Source organism: Cyrtonyx montezumae, unplaced genomic scaffold, assembly GCF_038088225.1.
Source record: "Cyrtonyx montezumae isolate F1298 unplaced genomic scaffold, pur_monq_1.0 scaffold_8, whole genome shotgun sequence".
Classification (NCBI taxonomy): domain Eukaryota; kingdom Metazoa; phylum Chordata; class Aves; order Galliformes; family Odontophoridae; genus Cyrtonyx; species Cyrtonyx montezumae.
Genome location: NW_027072089.1, coordinates 105913995 through 105937341, shown reverse-complemented (window position 1 = coordinate 105937341; position 23347 = coordinate 105913995). Strand labels below are relative to the sequence as shown.

The 23347-nt window shown below is 34.4% G+C and overlaps 1 protein-coding gene across 1 annotated transcript in view; it reads right to left on the bottom strand.

Moving 5' to 3' along the window:
- Nucleotides 1-1066: 1066 nt before the first annotated feature.
- SLC4A7 (solute carrier family 4 member 7) overlaps nt 1067-23347 on the bottom strand; it is a 76627-nt gene continuing 54346 nt past the window's right edge. Inside the window, exons 9-26 of the mRNA XM_065753697.1 lie at nt 22628-22785; nt 21351-21438; nt 19814-19960; nt 19280-19383; nt 17615-17789; nt 15034-15167; nt 14244-14489; nt 12338-12443; nt 10334-10495; nt 9473-9586; nt 8873-9034; nt 8361-8612; nt 6171-6239; nt 5567-5740; nt 5102-5233; nt 4355-4455; nt 2500-2607; nt 1067-1903 (exon numbers count right to left, since the gene is read on the bottom strand). Of these exons, the coding sequence (XP_065609769.1) occupies nt 1822-1903; nt 2500-2607; nt 4355-4455; nt 5102-5233; nt 5567-5740; nt 6171-6239; nt 8361-8612; nt 8873-9034; nt 9473-9586; nt 10334-10495; nt 12338-12443; nt 14244-14489; nt 15034-15167; nt 17615-17789; nt 19280-19383; nt 19814-19960; nt 21351-21438; nt 22628-22785 (2514 nt within the window). The 3' untranslated portion in view covers nt 1067-1821. The remainder of the gene's footprint in view (nt 1904-2499; nt 2608-4354; nt 4456-5101; nt 5234-5566; nt 5741-6170; nt 6240-8360; nt 8613-8872; nt 9035-9472; nt 9587-10333; nt 10496-12337; nt 12444-14243; nt 14490-15033; nt 15168-17614; nt 17790-19279; nt 19384-19813; nt 19961-21350; nt 21439-22627; nt 22786-23347) is intronic.

The following is a 23347-nucleotide window of genomic DNA, read 5'->3' as shown; positions in this document are numbered from 1 at the left end:
TCATGAGAATTTGGGTAGGATCATTCATATCTGCTGTATGTTATTAAATATTTTTCAGTATACTGCCTTATCAATCCAGTCAAATGGAGAGAACAAAAAAAAATGAACTATTATTACATGATGTATAACGGGAGCAGTTAACAGCCCGTATAACTTAACTCTTACTCCAACTGATGGGTTTATTTTTGTAATATACAATTATCTTTTGTCCCATTGTCACTTGTCTGAAGAACACCAGGATCCCACCTCAGGTGGTACTTTCAGATGAACTCTATCTTCCTCCAAAATCTGCTCCTCATGCATTCATTGAAAATTTTTACCACATGGTCAACAGTAAAACTCAAAAGATTTACCAGAACAGAATTAAGCTAACAGCATGTTCTAGTTTGAACTGCGCACAGATTCTAATTAAAGCCTTTAAAATGCATCCAGAAAGGGCTGGTAGAATGTAAAAAAACATTTCAGAAATTAAAGCCAAAAAACACAGGCATAAGGCAAAAAAATATATATATTAGTAATGGAAACTGCAGCAGGTAAGTGATCAAGATTTTCATTTACACATAGAATTCTCATCATCTCAGATTTTACACTGCTAAACACTAAACCTCAAAAATGTAAGTACAATAAATGCACTTTTTAAATCAACGTATCTTTAATCAATGAGCTTCCAAAACCCCATTTACTTCAATAAACAAATATTTCCTTTTTCAATTATTCTAACACATTAAAATTTTATACTAATTAAAATAAATAAAATGCTTAAAATAAGTTGGTGTGCTATCATATATGCCCTTTACAATGAAGAGAATCAGAACTGTACACAGAAATATCACAATTTGTAATCTATAAAATAATACTGATCATAAACCTATTATTGAATTAAACTATGGCTAATTTAATCAAATATATAATAAATTTTAAAAACGAACTGAGTAAGAAAGATTATTTGGTAAGGACATGAAATACTTCCAAGTGTCAGTTTTAGAGGTGAGTAAATCAGTTTTTCAAAGTCATTGGAAAGTGTAAATAAAACAGGTGAAGAAATCAAGAGTACTAGTGTAGCAAGCGTAACTTCCTACAGAACAAATTGCTGCCTGTAAATTCAATTTATACTGTGTAAACATAGAGATTCCAGAATGGCAAATACTGACTTGGGACTGTAGAGTTACTAAAATCATATGGCTACTGGATGACCACGAAAAATCAGGGGCATATTTAAAAGCAGCAGAACAGGATATTTACATATATTTCAAATATTATTTAGCCATCTGACTTAGGGCTCTAGGCCTCCTCTGTAAAATATGAGTGACAGAATCCAAAACACATTAGCATGTAGTGGAGACAGAAAACACAGTAGTTCATGTTAACAGTACATTAATATTTGATCTGTGAAATCATAAAAATAAAAAAAGTATACCCTGCAAAAACAAGCAGTAATTTCCCGCATGGACAACAAACTTCTGTAGCACATTATAAACAGAGGTATTGCAAAATTCTAAGCAATGTGGACCAGTAATCATCAGCAAAAGCTGATTTAACTTTTATGCGTATATTGATTATTGAAGATAATATCCATTTATTGCAATATTCCTATTTAAAATGAAAATAAAATTCCCAATAAAATAAATAGCTGAAGTGTGATTCCCACTCATCTGATTTGTAGGAATATCTCCTAATGTGAGGATATCTACAGTTCCCTAAACAATGGCAAAATTAAATACATGCTACTCCTTAAATTGGAAATCACACTTCAATGGTATAGTAACCTACAGCGATATATATACACACACACAAATACACACAGTTCCCCTTGGTTCAATTCTATAAAGATGTTTCAGCATCCACGTATTTCACAACAGGTGAATCTTCCACATTTATTTTCACACTTTCTGGTTTCTCAGGGCTGTTGAAAGTAGAGATGATCATTGAAGATATTTTATTTAAGATATTGCTCATTTTACTCAAGGCTTGTTAACAAACATTTTACACTCAAGAGTTAAGACAGTACTTGCAAGTATATTTCATATCCAATAAAAATTGTATCTGAGCCAGTTTAATTTGTAAAAATCTATACTAAGTTGGGCAAAATTCTAAAACCACCAACTCAGTGGAAGATCCAAGCAGCACTGAAAATGCTGTACTTACCTTTTATTCCCACTGGCACTTGTAATATTCAGGACCAAACAATTCCCATGCTCAATTAGAGTGTATATAAGCTTATAGATGCCCTAAACCCATCAGAGCAGCATACAACTGCATTACACAAATTAAAAGCAGCATCAAAATAGCAATCATTATTGATTACTTAACAAAACAATACCTTTAGACATTGATTTCAGAGCAGAGAGCAAAACTAAGCTCAAAATCAAGTTCCTTGAAAGTGACTTATCAATTTATAAACAACATATACTCATTTTCTGATATATACTTCAATAAATACAGTAATTAGCTACCAAACACATTACAAAAGTTAGAAAACATGTGAGTAATTATAGCTACCTCAGGTTAGCTCTGGTTACTTTGGCATTCTCAGTACTCATGGAAAGAGCCTTCCACTGTGCAGTTTTGGCCATTTCATCTGATATGTTTACAATTGAGGGATCAACGCTAAAGAACAAACATACTTTGTCATTAGTATTCAATGCCTTTCAATGACACCATACTCGTCACTCATAAATTACATCAGTTGTGCCTTCTCTCAATATTTACACAGCCACAAGTTGAATTCATCACTTACCACAGTACTTCAACAAAAACTTCAAAGTGTAATAATTCACTGGTGCTACCTTAATCTCATAGTATCTTAAAACAGTTCGTCATGGATAGTCATACTCTGTTAGTGGTATCTCATTCCTAAATTATCACTTATTTCAGAAAATTATCTTGCATATTTATAAATAATAAAATGAATCATACAGCTCTGCTAGGGCAGTCATACATCAGAACTACTTTAAGCTGCTTCCAGTAAATAACCAATTGCAAAAAAGTAAACTTTAATAGAATTCTGGAATTAATAACTCAGTTTAGATTAAGAAGTAGCAAAAATTTAAGTGTCTTGAATTTCCCCTCCCCCTCCTTAAATCTCATAGGCAGTAAGCTTTCAAAATCTTTTTTTGGCCTTTGCCTTTCACACATTTACAGGTAAAACAGACTTAAACATCCCTACAGACAACACAAGCTTCAGAATCTACTGCAGATGTATAAGACTACATCAAATAACCACAGAAGCATTTCAAAGCCTACTTTTCACTGGGAATCCCCACGAGTTGCAATACAGTGAAATACGTACTAAAGATGCATGCAGATAATTGATGAATTTGTAGTTGAATTGATGAGAGCAATTAGTAATTGCTCCATTAAAAAGAAAAATCTTCAATATATTCTTCATTTGAGTTGCTGAAGATGGACTGAGCCTGCTTTTAGAGCAGACAACAGGACTCAGCGGGGATATATGTCTAAACTGAACATCCGTCTGTTCCCAAGCCAGTTTAGATGTTATACTAAAGGATATGGTTTAGTGGAAAAATACTGGTCATAGGTAGACAGTTGTACTAGGTGATTTTAGGAGGTCTTTTCCAACCTTGGTGATTCTATGATTGAATTAGGGTAGACCCAACACCTAATATTTAATCTAGGAATTTTTAGTATTAGACAGACAAAAACAAGTTGGCATGCTATTTGTCTGTCACAACTTACAGGTGTGTTGTTCAGCTGTAAAATACCCCACAACTAGCCAGAACACATCTCTCATAAAAGAGACACATACTGAGGCAGAACACCTTCCAGTGCTGTGAAATTCCAGTACTTTCTTTCCTGGAAGAGAGCTGATAACCCTGCTGCCCTCACATGTGCATTCAGAAAATAACCTTCTTCTTCAGAAAGACTGCCTGCAAAACAATTTTGTTTTTTAGGTCACAGAAATTAGCATTCTCTTAAATAAACCACTGAAGTACTACTGCACACTTTGGCTACTACTGAAAAATCCAAGTGGCTGGTAAACATGTGGCTCAACTGATGCTATTAGTTGCTTAATACTAAATATTTCATGCACAGGAGCACACAAGTATTCCACAAAAACTGACCAAGGAAGCTTCTTCACCTTGAGAACAGCTGGTCGAAATTGAGTCATCAGATCTGTTCAAGATGGTCATGTAAATTTGTAATTAAAGATGTTGCTTCGATCAAAAAAATAAAACCCAGAAAAACACTACCATAGCACCATAGGATATACCTTAGTACTTGCTAATCAAGGCTGAGTTACTAGCTTGGGGAAAAACATTAAGGCCATGCATGACCAATTGAATATGAAGTAATAGATAGAAACACTTCTTAGAAGAACAACATATTACTATACCTGTATTTTAGAGTTTTTACCGGAAAATTCAAAACATTTCCTTCTCCATACTGAAGGTGTACGCTTTCATTGTCCTCTGTCTGAAGCATTCTCTCTGCCTCCTGTAAATTTTAAGTAAACAGGAAATTTTTCATGCAGAAGAAGTTCTCACACTGACAATGTGCTTCCGCAGGGTTATAGGGCAAAACGCTTCCCTGTAGGTACTGCAGCTGAAAGCACAACATCTAGCTAAGATCATAACGTGTTTAAGATTAAGAAATTCAGCTAGTTGGTGTACAGCCAGTTGATACTTTTACTGAGAAGTTATATACCTACTGTGCAATTATACATTAATATATTATCATCAACTAGCAGGTGGTTTTAACTATCATTCTGAATACACACACAAGGAGAAGGTTCTTTGTACAGTGAAGTTTTGCTACTACTTTAATCAAAGATGCCTACTTCACTGTTTTTCCTTCCCAACCATCCATATCTACCTTCAGGCTGATGAATGACAAAGGTAATAACATGCTGTGCTAAGAACCACTTTGTTCTACTTTGCTTGCTGAATTTTCAAAGAAGAGTCACCATTCATAATAACATTGAAATAGTGACGTATCCTTAACAGCCCGTAACTGTTGCTCAATCAATAAGTTTTATTAGTAAAGGATATCAAAACACATATTTGGGTAAAAGAATTTTAAGTGCCACTAAATGTTTTCTATTAATTTACAACATCTTCAGTTTAAGCATTTTTATACTTACTGCTTTCTCTTTCTTCTTTTTGTCATCTTCTTTCTTCTTTTTACTTTCTGGCATAAGATCATCCAGCCAGCTAAGCTCTCTTTTGGTAAAACATAAATCCATGAGCTTGCGAATGAACACTAACGCTAAAACCTTAAGAGAACCATAAAAGAAATCACTGATATTAAACTACTGAAATAAATAAATACAATCACACACTTTCAGTGCATTCCGTCTTTTTATCTGTAGCCTTTTCTCCTAGTACCTGTTTTATCTTACTAACAAGTTAGATCATTTCCCCTTTTGTAGCTTTTCACAGCCAAATTGCTTACTTTCAAGAGCTATCATGTTTCAGAAGTGAACAGCTACTGAAGTTTGTTTCTTTTTCAGTCCCTTCCCTCATATGGTAGCAAACACATTCTGAAGAGATGTTGGGTGATGCAAACTCCCTTGATAAATGATTAACTTGTAGAGCAGGTCACTTACCATCATAGGGAAAACAACAGCAGCTGCAGAGGCTTTGATCACCCACAGAAGAACTAGACAAGTGAGTTGAATAACTGTAAAGATATGGACCTTCCAGAGTGGTACATAACGCAGATATATCAGGTCAGGTTGATGCTTGGCAGGCATTCCAAACAATTTTATACGGTCAAAAAACTGCATTGAAATATAAAATCATCTTTCAGTTAATGATTTTCTTCCTCTCCAGAAGGAAATATTTATAAAAAAAAACATTTCTAGGAGATTCTAGAAACAAATTAATTCTAATTAAAACACTAACAAAGATCCCTAAAAGTTCAAGAGGCTGAGGTCTCCATTGCTTGTTTTCCTCTAAAATATCAAACTGGTAATATTTGAGAGTATTTCAGAAAATTCACAATTCAGCTACACTACTGAAGGAATAAAAGCAAAATAACAGAAGACAGTGGTAAGAACAAATACTGAACATGCTATTTTCAAAACTATCCTACATCCTACTCAGACAATATTAGTTAACTTTATTGATTCTGATGTGAAATAACATCTTATGTTTTCCTTTTCATTTAAACAAACAAACAAAAAATTGTTCCACAAAGTCAGATTTTACCTGAATGCCTTTTAATGAAGACACTCCCATGTAAAGAAAGACACCATACAAAACTGGCATTGGAATGAACTGCAGAGAAAAAAGAACATCAGTCACTTGTAGATGTGACACATCTTAGCAGTTCATATTTGCAAAATTATTTTTAATATGTATTTTACTCACATGAAAATCTACAAAGGCTGAGGCTCTATTTATAGAGAGAATAAATGCAGCATTGAAAAGCAAAATAAGCTGGGAGCTGCAGAGGGACCTGTGTCATTTCCATTTCAGCTAATATAGCTGTCATCAGCATTTAAAAATAAGTTCAGACTTGACCATCTTGACATTAAATTACATTTTCTAGGTTGCATCCAGTCTTCCTATTAATACTAAAAACACTGGTTTAAGTTGCTACTTGATAGGAACTATACTGAGATCACCAACTTCAGGAAAATGTATTATGAAGTTTAATTTTTTTCCTTGCTAACACAGTATTTCCAGAGCATGTGAAACAAAATAAACCATAACTATCAATTTCCCCAGCGCTAAACTTTACTCCAGTGATATAAAAACCGATATCCAGTAATATAAAGATCAATATAAAACTTATTAAGCTAGTAAACTCGTCCACTGACAACTTTTTTCAGTGGCATCTGCATCAAACATCTGCAGCCTACACAAAGCAAATGAAGCTTACTTTGCTCCCAAATTGATTGAAATTCGGAGTAAAGGAACCTTAATAGAAACTGCTGCCATCAAGCCTGAACAAAAGCTGTCAGTGAAACATTTAAATACGGTGGAATAAAAATATGCCTTAGGGATTAATTACTGTGCGTACATGTATTAGATAGCATCATTACCATGAGCTATATAATTTGACATGCTAGTACTTCATTAGCATTAACTTCTACTGAATTAAATCAGCATACATTCACGCATGGAGCAAAAGTACAGCGGTCTGTAGTTCAAGGTATTGTCATCCTTTCTTCTTGTGAACAATAACAGTCACTCACAGTGAAAAAGAAAAGTTATTTCACTGAGTGAACTGTAGTAATCCCATTCATATTACCCTTGATCCCATAACAAATGCAAGTTTTACTTTCCAAGAATCAGCTGCTAAAAAGAGGGATAAACACTAGGGTTCAGCAAATAGCACCTTCAGCTTTTAAGCAATAATAAATCCATTTTAACATTCCCGATTTTGATTCTGATAAGTTTCCATTTTACAGCTGAGCTCCTAGAAGTTTTTCTACCAGAGATTGTTTGACCAAAATATTTGTTTATGAATATCACTTTTTTGTTTTCGACCCCCAGGGTCTTTAACTTGCACAAATGGCCAGCTATTATGTATAATTACAAATTGTAATTTGTGATTCTAATTAACTAAACTATAGCCATATGTTCACAGGTTTATTTCCTACCACCACCTGTTCTTAAACAGCTTAGAATCAACCTGTTTGTGAAATGAGTTGTGACCGGCCTTTGAAGAGACTTTTACAACACTCTCTAAAGATATTAGCAGTTCTGCACTTTATGGCATAACTGCTATTTTGTCATTAAAAAGGTAGTTGTGTTTACTTTTTTTTCCCTCTTCTAACTATTGGAGTTGGCACAATGGAAGCTAACTGAACTGATAATAATTTAGAGAAAGTGTACACTGAAGCCCTAACTTGACATGCAGAATCTCTATTTTACCTCTAATACACAATGCTCTATAAGATAGCCTTTACATTTTAGACCTCAAAAGCAGCTTAAAAAGGTAAAAAATAAAGAAAAGTAGGCAATGTCATTTCTGATTACTGTTCCTTATACTCGATTTCTGCTTCTTTGGCCACAGTATATTACTTCAGCTCAAGTAACTTTATCACACTCTTCTCTCCATTTTTACACTCAAATAAGAATTACTGAACTATTTTGGGTAACACAGACTTGGGAAACTAAAAAAAACCACTAGCAAGAAAATTACGCAACATGGACAAAGGCTGCTTTCTTCTCTGCTCACTATACTTCTAAGCTTGTTCCATTTTCCCACTTCTCCTTCCACTGGTTATTTCTATTCAATCAACACCTGATGTTAAAAACATAATTTGACAACAGCCCTAGACACATATTACTTGATGTAATAAGATCTGCTAATATTACAAAATGCTGTATCACAACAAGAAAATCAAAAGCACAAAGAAAATCAAAGCATTTGCATAAAACTCCTACCTTTAACACGGAAGTCATGAATACTGACAGCCCCATCAGGACAAAAATCATCAATCCTGTCACTCGCTGCTCCCGGATTCCCAAAAACTTTGGTTGCTCTCCTGGTGCAGAACACTCAGATTCAACTTTCAGGCTGTTGACATGACTTATAGACAGGACAGTTGCTGCGACAAACCACGGTAAACCCATGATGGAACACACTCCCAACATAATACCAACCATGAACAGATCAAGATGATAACCACAGCCTTTCTGTGAAACCAAGCAAAGAAATTTGATAAATTTTCTATTTATATCATGTGAGATATATAACTTACTTGGTAAATAGCATTTATGCAAAAGTTAGAGATTTTTTAAATTGCCTGCAAAATTATAATCACTCTACATTAGTCAATATGCCCATTTACTTAGTAGATGTTAGGTTTGTTTTGCAGACTTGCAGCATGAATCTAATTTTAAATAAAAGTGATTTATACAATACTAGAGTTTTCTGAAAATGGATAGACTTTCACCTTCAGCTTATGCTCTTTTCTGTTTATAATAACAGCTGTTATTTGTTGATCCATGAAAATGAGAATGGTACAGAGTAAAGCAGGAATAGCAGCTACCAGGAGCGTCCACCAAGGATTGCCTCCAAGAGGGTCTATGAACCATCCTCGGTCTTTATGCGTGGGCTGGAAAAAATAAACAAATATTCAGTAAAAAAAGGATGGATTTCATTGCTACTACAAACATTACCTGCAATGAACATGTAAACAGCCTCTTGAATATGAGCTTCAATATTTTTTTTTTGTTTTTTAACCCAGTGGCTTTGACCAGAAGACTGCCTAACTGTTAAATACAGACATGATATGGAAAAATAAGATTCCATTCATACCATTCCTTGTTTTCTGCACATTTGCAGTAAAGATTATATACTTTTCAATAATACTATAGCACAAAGCAGTGTTTTGTCAGGAGAGACGCTATTCAGAACAGAAAGGAGAGATTAGTTAAACTACAATGCAAGTCAAAAAGTTAAATTCCTGTTTCTGTTTAATACCACTGTTCTATTGTCTATGAAACTGAAAGCATTTAAAGGGTTGTTTTTTTTTTAAGGCTGTATTTCTTACTTCAAATTTCTCTGGAACGTGAAGCTTAGGAGATGGCACTCCTACAAGATAGTCAATCAAAACCATGATTACAATTGTCAGGAATACTGCGAAGTCACTGATGGTAGAACGAACCTATAAAGAAAAGGCCCACGTTAACACTTGTTGTTTCATCATTAAAATACACATCAACAGAAAATCTTCCCTAGGAATAATGAAAACTATTCATATTATACATGCAATGTTCTGTGACGTAGTATTTTAATTTTAAATTTAAGCTGCCAGCCAGCATAGCATGAATTTGAAAGTGGTAAGTATTGTATACAAACGTTCATCTGATAATCCCATTAAAGTTATCTATAACAAGAAGCAGATTGCTTCACATAAATTCCTTCCTCAATCTTTCTGTCCTCTCAGTCCAGTTGAGAGGAGGGATCATCACAGCTAGTTTCTCACAGCTTAATTTAGTAAAACTGGACTATTCTGAAATCAACAATAGTACATCTGACTTAATTTGTAGGGGAGGGATATTTTTAATGAATTCAGGTTATCGAAGGTGACTTCGTTGAGCATTAGGAACACACATTAGCTTGTACATTAGGTACAAGCTGTACATTAGCTTGTACATTAGGTACAAGCTTGTACATTAGGTACAAGCTGAAGTTCAAAGAGTATCTATCCACTTTATTTTGCCTAGTAGAAACATAATACTGTATAAATCTTTCCTTACCAATTCCCTTTTCTATCTTAGAGGAAATAAGTTACTCTCTCAAAACAAAGTTTTGAAGCAAAATAAACAAATTAAACCTTACTAAGCTATGTTAATGTATTCTATATTAATGTATTTATCACAAAATAACAGTCATCTCCATTAGGAATTACCTTAGTTGGAAAATAGCGTTTGGTCTTGAACTGCTTAAGGAAAGAGGAGAGGAAAAACGTTGTAAAGAATAGTATGACAGACCAGAAGAGAACATCGGGAATATATGGTCCATGATGTCCACAAGCTGACCCTTGAAACACACCATGAAATTCTAAACATTCCTGTAAAGAGAGAAAATCCTTCAATTTCTGAATCTTAAGTCATTTAATATACTCAAACTCGTAACCTGCCAAAAACTTAAAAACCTTCTTTTGGGGGTTGTGGTATTTCTTTTCTCCATCACTATCTCATCCTAAAATGACAAAAAAAATAGTCTATTCCAGCAGAGTCACAGTAACAATTACTCATTTTTTCAGGATCTCAGAAAGTCCCGTGTAACCTTTTTTCTTCTTTTTCTTCTTTTTTTTAAACAACATTCACCTCATTTCTGTTCTATTTTTCAGTGCATCAAGAGACTGAATATGTCAGTTAAGGCTGAGAACTACGTTTAAGAAAAGCAGACTATCCAACATCAACTTTAAGTTGCCAAACATAAAAATGAGATCTCCTCACAGTTTCTCCCACCTGTACTCTTGAGTTTCATCCTGATATGATTAAAGGAAAAATAGGTTCCTCAAAAATTAGATTAACTTGAATGACAAAAACAAAAAATATATATATAATATAGCGGAAAATAGCTTAAATAACAGAACTGAGTGAAAAACTCAAGTCATTCTTACCAAAAGGCTCACTGAAAGGCAAAGGGAAGAATTAAAAGCAGACACAGAGCACGAGGAAAGATCAAGCCATCAAAGAATACAGCTGGAAATAACATTTTGACAGCCTAGTTTTTAAAAAGACTTATTTATGAGAATAAATATTGTGTCTATGTAAAGATTCTAACAACTATTTTTGATTATGAGCACCACAACATTTTGGATCAGTTCTGACTCAATAAGAAAAATAAAATTCTTCAGGATAAAGCAAAATTTATTTTATATTTCATTTATTTATATAAGTTTTAAATACTACATTCATGAGTTACTGCCTTTCTGGGTAATCACAATAGACTCGTAGTCATTGGTAGCATGCAGAAAACACTACAGCTAAAATTCTAAGTATTAAAAGCCTCTGTTATACATTTTTTGCTGTGCAAAACACATCCTAGTTTCAGTGTAAGTTCAGACATCAGTAGATTTCAATTCAGACATCAGTAGAGCCCATACAAACATATTTACTGCCATTTTAAATATCTTGAGAAGGCCTAAAGAGGCATGCCAGGTAGTAAAGACAACACAAAACCTACAGCCAATGCAATTTATTCAAAATGTAGGAGTAGACCAGTTGCCAGGATATGAAAAGTGCCTGTAGACCTCTGTGTTTAGGTGACTGATTGCATCCAAGGGATTAATCCGATGCGGCTGTATGTAAAATATCCAGCTCAGAAAGTAACACTTTCAAGCTTATTCTTGCAAATGTGTTTTATTTTCACCTTCAATTTTCAAAGTTATTAGTTTCATCCAATAAAATTTTAAGTAGGTTCTCACACAATTCTATACCAACATCTAACATGAATTCAAGGCATGTATCTGCTAGCACATTTTAACTTCCAATTTCTACCTTTGCGTATTCTTAAAAATATTTATCCATCCTTTCCAAGAACTATAAGGAAATTAATTCCTGTTTATTCCGCTCATCATATTCATCTGCACTTCAGGAAGAAGTCTGCTCTGCCACCAGTATCCATGCAGCTATCTCAAGCAACTGTTTATGATAGTAGAAGTTACTGTCATGAAATCAATTATCCAGAACAGTATAATGACTGCTTAGCACTATGGGTACAATAAAAGAACTATGAATTTTTAAAGAAACCAATCGTTGCTGATAGTGAAAAGGTAACCAGACAAGAAATATTAATTAACATAAGTAATTATATATTGTGAGATTTAGTTTTTGTGTGTGCATGCATGTATAAAAACAAAGCGATAGATACAGTTACAGATATGTGCCTTTTAGATACTCACAGTTACTGTAAGGTTACTCCATGCAATAGTTTCCACAGATTTATTCATCTTCCCCCAAGCCTTCAAGGTTTCATTGCTGGGGTTCTGAGGCTCAGAACATATGCATCTGAAGGCAAAAAAGGGAAAAAATAAAAACTCACAGTGATATGCTTTTAAGTGCTGTCTCATTTTCAGCTGGGATGGAGTTCTTTTCTTCAGTGTCTGGTATGACGCTATGCTTTGGTTCTAGGAGAAAAACAACACTGACGACACTCTTACAGTTGCTGCTAAGCAGTGCTTACAGAGCTGAGGCCATTCACAGAAAAGAGCCCAAGGAGCTGGGGACAGAAGGGAGGCGGGAACAGAATTAGGACAGCTGACTTAAATCAGCCAAAAGGATATCCCATACCATACTGGATCATGTGGAAAGTTTTCAAGGCAGGGGAGGGAAAGAAAAAAAATGTGCCTCAATCGGAAGGACCTCGGCCCCTTGAGAGCAGCACTGGGGATGGGGGCTTTTGTATCACAATTCCTATGCCCACTGCAGGCACAGATTGAGTGCTGCACATAAATAACACATACACCAATAGCCAGAGTTTATCTAAATGTTTTATGACAGAAGCAAAGCACAAGTTTCCTTCTAATATGAAATGAATTATGATTACAGGTGGGGAGATGGTAAAGAGGTGTTGAGAGTCACAAAGAGGCAACTGCACAAGAGGTTTTACAGATTGGACAAAAACTCAATCTGTATCTTTTAAAGAATTAGAAGAAGCAAGACAGTGACTTAACTATACAGTTATGCCAGTTTTTAAACAGACTATCACCTGAAAAAGTGAACATTCATCATTCACGTACTGTGAAAGAGCCATCATTAGGACTTTTTATTTTAACATACTATTTAAAATACAATGAATGAAATAATTAAGAAAAATTCAAATATCACCTTACAGCAACTCTGGAACAAAATATACTGTTAGCTGACAATTAATTATGCGCTGACAGTGAATCAGCTTTGACTGTGATTTGGTTTAAACTATGTGAACTGTTTTGTTTTTTCCCAATGGTTAGCTGGATCTCCTTCTGTCAAGTGTTAGCTCTTGATTTTATCACATTTCATAAAACCATATTTTAGGCTTGAAAGACGTACAACAAAGCAGCAGATGATCAAAAATAAAAATAAGCTGCACATGGTATGACAGCTACTTAATGACGATTTCAACAGTGTAAGTGAACACTTTAATTCAGAAACAGGACAGCTGTACACTGAAAAGTAGATAAAATGCACAACTCCCACATCAATATAATATGAATAAAAAAGGTACATCTAAATAGCTGGCTCACTGTATTCCTTAAATAAATTGACAGCTTTACTTCTAATCATTAAGAAGAAATAGTAGCTCTACTAAGGCATGAAATTATATAAGTGGCTATATTTTTGCAATTTTTCTCCACTCCCTTATTAAAAAAAAAAAAGGCATTCAAAGACAGTCAAATATCCTTCATAATTGCAATAAAAAGCAATAGTGTTTAAATATGTTAACTCCACATTTTAGCACAGCTCCACGCCTCTGCCACCCAGAAACAATCCCCACCCAGGTGACGGAAGCCATCATGATTTCCTGAAGTGGCAAGGCAAAACTCCTGTCCAGGTAATGGAACCTAAACTGACCTTTAATCGAGTTGCAGATAAATCAGGCACTGTCACAGCTCCTCATTCCCTTTTAACCACCCATAGCTAACAGAAATTTCAATTCCACAGCACCCTGAATAGAATTTTTCCGAGATTTCTCATGCTCCTGCCACCCCCAGCATTCCTCTTACCCTACCACTAAGAGGCACACACTGCAGTTTCATAAATGATATGCCACTATACTATACACACTTTCCTTACATATTGTACCACCAGATATGAACTGATACTTACGAATACAAAGTCAGTCTGTCCAAATTATTGTGCATATTGAAGGCATACACTTCTCCCAAATGAAAAAGCTTTTCCAGTGCTTCATAAATAAATATGATGCATATAAGTGCTGCAAAAGCTTCCTCAGTAAATCGAGTGATGTAACAGACAAGGCTGCTGGCATCTGTTGCTACAAGCACTATGCATAAAAATGCAGTCCATAGACCAATGCTAGTACGTAGGGAGAGGTAGGAAAGCCCGTAATCCCTGTATAAAAGAAATTAAAATGATATAATTAACTGAATCTAAAATCACTTATCGTATTCTATTTGAAAATGGATACTGAGGCCAAGCTCTGCAGGTGTTCACAACTTTTCTCATCTCTGATGCTGGTTCTGAAGAAAGCTGAAACTTTTATCTTCCCCTGGTGCTGAACAACACTGCAGAGTATCTCTAAGACTGAGGGTACAACTACCTTTCCCAGGAAGCATCATGAGGATGTTCTCTCCAGAACTACTTGGACAGTTCTTCCCCAAGGGCAGATCAATCCCCATCTACCATTCCAGAATCTAAGCCAACATCCACATACACAAAAAAAAAAAAGTTCTGACAAAGTCCCACCCCCTTCACCACTGATTTTCTCACAAAGTGCCTCACAGCTTTGCCAAACCACATGCACTGCTCAGTTTTTTGCTGCTGCCTTTACACCTTCACGGTCACCTACTTTCAAAACACTTCCTTTCAGTTACAGCTATGCAACAGTCTCTTAAGTTACACAGTTCATCAAGGTAATGCCAATGTCACTACTTACCTGCAAAATTTAAATAATATTTTTTCAAATACTAGAACTGGTCCGGTACTCCCCAAAATAGTAAGAGGTTGCCCAGCAAAGAGTGAATAGGCAATCCCAGTTAACGAGGCTCCAAAGAGAGATTCTATTGCACTCTGTTCAGGGGAAAAGAAACCGCTTTAACTATGCTGCCTTTCAGGTTAGCATGTAGTATCACATCTGTATAAATACACTTTTAAGATGCATTTACATAGAAACAAGACATGATGTAAAAATATTACAATTAATATTAATGTTTGAGACACTGTTAACACTTTTTTGCAGTAACAATACCAAGGACAAAAGGTTTGGAAAGCTTCATTCTTGAGAAATATAAAGCCATCCAAAACCAGGAGAACAAGTTACTAGTCCTGCTTACTAAGGAGGAAAAACATAGCAACAAGTACTATCAACTGAAAAACAAAATTACTCAACATGTAGTGTATGGGAAAAGTTCTCTGTCTGTAAAAAAAAAATATATATATGAATGTAAATATATATACATATTAGAACACACCTGTACTAAAACATGACACAGTGTGCTGCATCAAACCTGCATCAGTCAGCCAAGCATTACAAAACAAAACAACAAAACAAAACTGACAAGGTGGTGCAGGGAAAATTACTGAGCGATATTGGTTTCTGTATACATGACACCATAAATAGATGAGCTGTAAACCAATGTCCCACCTGGTAATGCATTTCTTTTAACTGAAGAAAGATATGTATTTCAGTTCTTCATTTGCATGTTTTATCACAATATTCATTATTAGCAGAAAATGTTGTAATGCACCTCAAGAGAAGGGCAAGGCCTGCTAGCACCTAAAACAATGCTGTTTTAAAATATCTAACTCTTATCACTTAGAACTATTACAAGTCATTAATTACAAATTAAAGGCTTTATTGCGGAATTTCCATGCATTTGCTATTTTGTATGTACGTGAGTTTAAGAAAACAAAAATTATGCAGACTTCAGCCCAGTTCAGAAAAGCATCTAAACTAGGTCAAAGGAGTTTGCTGAACTAGGGCTATTAAAAATGAAAAAGCATGCATCCTTTTTTCATTACACTAGAAAAACATATATATAAATACAGTCTCTTATTTAGCTATTGCCTCTGAATTACTGCCTTTGGCATAGTCAATGCATTAACCTGGGGGCTGTCAGTCAAGGTGGCAGGGAGAGGAGTACTGTGGAGGTGATGACCTCTGGGAATGTGAGGAAAGGTTTCAAACACAAACTGTGTACCTTACAGTGTCAGCTACTGTGCTTGAACATGTGTGTGCAGTTACTAAGTTTTATATTCAGTGATGCACACCAAGTATCTGAAGGCAGGAACAAACCCGCAAACAATTCCAGTTAGCTAAAAGAAAGAAGGTATTTAAGAATCAAGTTTTAAAAGGAGAATATATTCATAACTATTATGAGGTACATTCATAAATTACATCAACATTTAGATAATCACAAGAAAATCCATCCCTACATTTACAGTGGCAGAAACAACAACTACAGAAGTAAATTACATTTTTTTTTCTGTGCACTATCAGCTTGGAGAAATACATCAATAAACAAACATTCAAGTAAGCAGCATTACTTGAAAGTTATAGAAGTTAACTAAATTTTAATCGAGTACAAGTTTGAAATTTGGTCTAAGTACTGTGAAGAATTTTATAGCATTGTAAGCTTTACCAGAATTTTAAATTTGTAAAGGGACATTTCTGAATTTATCCTTTCCTTTCCCCAAAAGGACAATCTTTGCAATAGATTTAGAAACAGAAAATACACTTCAGACTAGTTTACTCACATGCTGTTTAACATAAACTATAAGTTATTAACATTGCTGATTGAAGTACTCTTTCCTCATTTCAAAACCTAAAGTACAACCAGACACTTCAGTTAAAAAGGTGTTGGTGTTACTACCAAATGTATAATTTGGTATACTACCAAATGTAGCAGTACCAGAAATTTATGGTTAATATCCAAGTCACTTCCAGTAAAGAGTATTTTCCGCTCTTTGAAGTTCTCTCTTTTATTTTTATCGATAACATACCACAAGTGAAAGTAAACACATCCCCTGTCCGTTGCTTAAAAACAGAATTGACTGCTACCCATAATACTGTAGGCATTATCATCCTCATAGGCCTACTACTCAAGGCCAGTACAGATTCTGGGCTATCCACCTTGAGCCTCTAACTTTGCCTAAAGTAGGCCTAGTGGGATGGTGCACCTTTACTGCTATTCATTAATTTTATTGAAGTAGACAAAAAGAAGGCAATGCCTTTTCTCAATTCATGAAGATACTCATCCAATAAGGCAGGATAAACATTTTTTAATTTTATTTCATAATTTTATTTTACCTCCACTGTGCATCTTCTCCTGTTCACATGGGTTCCCCACATTTTCCACAGCAATTACCTTTTGGGGAAGATCTGCTTTGGGGCAGGCTAATCAAGTGCTGTGGGTAAATTCTTCAAATACAGGTGTAAGTAAACGAGACAAATGCACACAGTGACTTGCCTCTGAAGGTCTAAAAGCCTGGCCACTACCATTTTTTTTTGTACTCACTATTCTGCCTTGTGTAGCTTCTCCCAGGAGCCCTCCAAAAGTGATTACAGGAGACATACAGGCACAGTATAGGAAAAGAATCGAGGCCAGGCACTGCAGGCTTAATGCATCCTTGAAGTCACTCAAGAAAAAAGGTGCTTTCCTTTGGATGTCAAGTATCAAACCACCAAAAAGCCTAAATAGGTGAGATGAAACTCGTCAAACTGTACACTAAAGGATTCTAGCTAGTTCAAAGCTATGGGCTACACAAGACTGCCAGTGCCTATTGCCAGCACAAATTAGCACTTTCATAATCCAGATTAAATCATAATACAGATTAAATATACATGATAATCTTATCTATTCCAATTCAGTATTTTTCCAAAATATAATCAAACAGGTCATCCGCATTTTTAAAAGCTGGCTAGGTATGCATATAATGGGCTAGATACTGAAAAGTTATCTTTACAAATATCTTTACCTATGTAATGTTTAACGGTTAACCTGGTTTATGATCCTCAGAACAAGAAACAGGAATTAGATGCTAAATCTCAACCAAGACCACTGCATTGATACATTTCAATATCAATACTCCAATTGGTAGATGTAGCTGTTTTTGATCCAAATTCTCTACGTAAGTATGGTTAAGTTATAAAGATAATAAACCTGAATTTATTCAACAGCAAGAAATTTGGGAGTATGGAGGTATTTCTAGATGGTACAAATACAAAAACAAATTTAAAAACAAAACATTAGCGGAACTGAGAAAGTTAATAGCAAGAAATCAAAAGGGCATTTTGCTTTTTTTTTTTTTTTAATCCAAGAAAAAATAGTAAAATTTATATCCTCAAAAAACTGAACTTATTTTTCTTTTTTAGGAATTCTACTTTTTTTAAGGCTTTTGTAAATCACAATAGTTTTAACTAGAGATAATTCTGTGAATAGAAATCATTCAGCTCCATATACTGTACACAAAAAGGAAAGAAATGAGTATAATGAAGCCAAAATGGTTCTTCTTGCAATGGTAGGAGAAAGATGCAAATTATTGGGAAGTTTATCATTTTGAGGATAACGACTTTTCACATCTTTTCCAGATCATTTCAGTTAGTACAATTACTCATATGACATGAGGTGAAGTCTTATCCAGATGTATTTCCAGCATTCACAATTTTTGGGGGGAAGTACTTCCAAACTAATAGAGAATAGTAGAACCCAAAAATTTCTTCCATTTTATTTCAGATTTAAAAGAAACGTAATCAGAACAGTATCTTTTTCCACCACTTTAAATTTCTTGTTGTTTGACTTCACACATGTTCAATAAAACACATTTGCATTAATGGAAATTTTTAGTACCTAGCCCAATATTTAAAACTGTATATTCCTACTGTGATTATGATAATAGCATGCTCTCGATTATTTTAAGTTTAAAAAAAAAAAATCAATGCTTAAAATTCAGTTAAATTAGGCAGCATCTTATATGAAATCCTTCACAAACGTGTTGAGAAACATTGCCACAGGCTTGAAAAAGCTTCAAGCATATTTCCATTTATAGGCAAGAACGCAACACTTGAAAAGGAAAATGGATGCATACTATATTTTTTTCTGTCAAATCTCATCATTAAAGGCTGTGAAGATTTATCACTTCTATTTCTTTGTGGTAGCTAGTATTTAGGGAAGAGAACACACCTTCCAGTTCTCTCAAGTTCAGGTCCAGCATGATGACCTTCTTCTTTGAGAGTCTCTCCTGTAGGAGTAGATCCATTTGGAAACTTAGGTATCTTCCTTTTCTCCTACAACAACAAAACCCAACACAAACATACTTGAAGAAGACTGCCTTTGAAATAAAAGCATTTTAAATACAGTATTTTAAATACAGTATTGAGAAACTCCACATCTTCCAAATCTTTTTCCTATTTCCAGCTGGTCATCAGTTCTTCATTTGCCAAACCCACTATTTATTAAATACAGATGACCAGAGCTGTACACAAGTCCCAAAAAGATCTTACTAACGTCTTACACAATGGTGCAAATCTTCCCTTCCTACAACAATTATCTCCCCTGAGATATGATGAAACAAAGTCTGCCCTTTCAAAACACAGTAAAGGCTCAGCCATGTGGCCTAGAAATCACAGCTGCTTTCCCCTCAATCATTTCCAGAGCAGAAGCCTCCAGCTAGTATCAGAAACTGACCCTTTTTCCCCATTTTATTTATTTACTTGCCTGAGAAGGAACACTTTTTGGTGGCTCAATTCGTATAGATGGATCCCATTCTCCTGGAGGTAGTACTGTCACTTGGTCTAAAAATTCATCAATTCCTGATAATAAATCATTTCTGTCTTTAGCTTTATAGGCAACATCATGGAAAACCTACGGAGAGAAAGCATCCAACTATCATCTTTTATTTCTTTTACTCTCTGAATGAGAAGAAACACTTTTAAGGAACACTTAATAAAAAAAGAGGGGGAATTTCTAAAGCATCCTCAGTAGTAAGATGTGCATACTTTTACATTAAGGACAATGTTTCATCCTCAAAACAAAAATTTCTGATATTAAAATAATAACATTCAATATTCAGTACATCAAATTAGTGCCAAATTGCCCTAAAATTATGCCCTGCAGTCACTTCACTGTACTGAGCTAAATAAGGACAAAGCAAAAAAACCTAACAACCAAAAATGTATTAACAAGCTTTAAAACAAAACCACAAATTTTTCTTCAGAATTTTATTTGTAAATCTTCCAGCTTAATTCATCCTTAAAATCCTCCTCAGAGGCACAAGTAGCCAATTTTTTTACTGTTCTAAAAATAAACAACCAAACCTCACCTAATCTATACTGTTTCACAGGCTGCTAAAGACAAACTCCCTACTTTACATGGAGAAAAGAAATGCTAGTTTTGCTATTAAAAACTGTTTGCAGAAGACGATCCTAAATTGTATCCGCACATACTGAAGCACAGATTTATTTCCACAGACCAAACCATTAAGATTTCCAACAGTAAATTAGATATATTAAAGCCTTTTTAGGTGCTCTATGTCTTTTTTAGCTACTCAATATTTTTTCAGTGATCTACAATATTCCTGAATATCAGGCCACATAAAAATCAGAAGCTGCAACTAAAGCATGCTCAACAAACACTGTATTATGGACTAGTTGCCCACTGTAAAATGACCAGCCTGGCTTAAATTTCCAAACTTAATTTTTTTTGAAAGTGAAGAATTATTAGGAATATTTAGCTTTAATGTTGCTCAATTCAGTAGATGGCGCTCAATGCAAAATGAGAACTAAAACATCCTGATTTTGCTCAGTAAGATTGAGTCCTGACTCTCCTGTGCACTTTAAAACTGTCCATCAGGGCTCAAAGCATGTGGCTACAAATTCCTAGTAAAACTCTCATATTAATTATTCAATCTTGCTTTGAAAAAAAATACCCGTTATGACTCAAATGAATGCACTCAAATTTTGTCTTAAAGATTGGTAACAGCACTCTTATCAGATGTAGTTCTATTTAATAGCATTATTTTTAATATGAAAATAAAATACATTAATAAAACTGAAGACAACTTTCCTGAAACACATTAAGCAATTCTACAAGAAAAGCAGGAGGAAAAAAGCATTTTACTGCCGTTCACTGACACAATTTTTTACTATTCTTCATTTAACCAGTTTGACTTCCTCTCTTTAAAACTCCACCCCCTACTATGTTTATTGACAGTGCCTGAGTCTTTAACTACAGATGTTTAAAATACATCACCCACATCATCTGTCATAAGTGTTGCTATTGATCTTCCAATTTCATGATACTGTGGAGCTTTGCCTGCTGGTCCCAGCAATAAAAACAAAAACCTGTAGAGAAATCAGCCAACACAAATTGAGATGACTCATGTGAATATGCTCAGAGGTTTCGTTCAAACTAATGTTTCAAGAAAATCTGCTAGTGAAACAGAAATGTCTTCTTTACCATTTCAGATCTTATAGACTGCCACAAAACCAAGGAAAGACTACAAAGTCAATACTGAAACTCAAATATAGAACAAAATTTACTTTGAAGCCTCAATTATAAGCTTTCAACTTCTTACAATAAATAAATAAATAAATATTAATTGCAAAAGGTTGAATGTACATATTTACTGTAAGAAGATGAGTATATATATATATATATATTATATATATATATATATATATATATATATATATATATACATACACACATAAAAATAAGAGTAAAAATCCACAGACTACAGTCCAATGAATATTTATTCTGCCATTCCCACTGGCAAAGAGCCCACAGCCATGTCCTCAGAGCTTTAGTTCTAGCTTTCCTGATGATCTCCTCCTAAATGGGAGTCAAATTCCTCTCTATTTCTTAAAAGATGCACCATAAAATGGACTCTCAAATGTATTTCAAGCAACACTTGAGACATAACTCAGTCATATCCTGGGTCCTGAGTCAGTGGAAAGGAAGGGATTCTACATTTTGGACTACATCTACCTAAAAAGTTGAAAGTGACATTTTATGAGGGAAATCTAATCTGGGGGTGATACACACCACACATACCAAATAAGCTCCATTTCCAGTCACAGTAATCAGACCATCACTAGCAGGATTATTTATTTTAAACAGGGCTACTGCTTAAAAGTTCGAAAGGATATAAGAAAAAAAAACGGTAAGCTTCAGTAAATCTTTTTACTATATTCCATGAAAACAGTGAAGACAAACATGTACTTGGACAATTTTTAAAATAAATAAATAAATGAATAAACCTGTATACTTACAGATTTTTCTCAAACATTATACTGCTCTATGCAACAATGCATCAATATGCACAGAAAATGAGTACTTAATTTTTTTCCACTAGAGCTGCTAAAATCTTAAGTTAACAACTAGTTACAGTGTTAGAGATAAGACCAGATTCTCAAAAAGGATAGCCTGAGATTTTGTATGTATTCTACTCGATATCTTAAATGTTATTAACTTGTAGTGCAAGTTTACTCATGTAAAAAGTAAAGCCAGACTTTCCAGGTATTTATTTACCGTGTAGGTACCGGAACCTCTGTGAGGCCTGAGAGAAGCACAGCAGGAGAGAGCCTCACAAAAGCAATAATAGGTCTTTCTAAAAAATCCACTTCTCCCACTAACACATTTGATGCTTCTGCTCCTGAAGGAATTTTCCTCATGAAGTTCATATCAACCTAGTCACATGAAAATTAAACAGATGTTTACTTTCTTGCATTTATTAACATAAACTCTGTAACATAATTTTTAGCTTACCACTATTTACTAGACATATAAGCTACAAAGAAAAATACAAAAGCAAAAGAAATATTTTAAAATATGGAAAAGACAGACATATGCATATCAGCCCGCCAGCCATTAATAATGAATTGTTTTGTATTAATGAATTGTTTTGTATAAGGTACAATTACTACTTCCTACTATATTCTATAAGACTTCAGACTGCATAACCACCTTTCTAAGATTACTGATGAAAACATTTCCTGATAGGACATACTTAACAAATTAAGCATAATTAACTACAAGAGTTCATGTAATTACTCATAGTTTCTGGAATGCAGTTAGTTATTTCACAGTTACATATTTGAAATATATTAGGAAGTTGTAATTTTGAAAAAGTATTTGTATGTTTACATTTCATCCACAAAAAAATGACATTTGAAAGATCTAAGCTTTGATTTCTGCATATAATTTTAGAATAGCACATGAACTCTTTTGCCCACACTCATACATGCACAA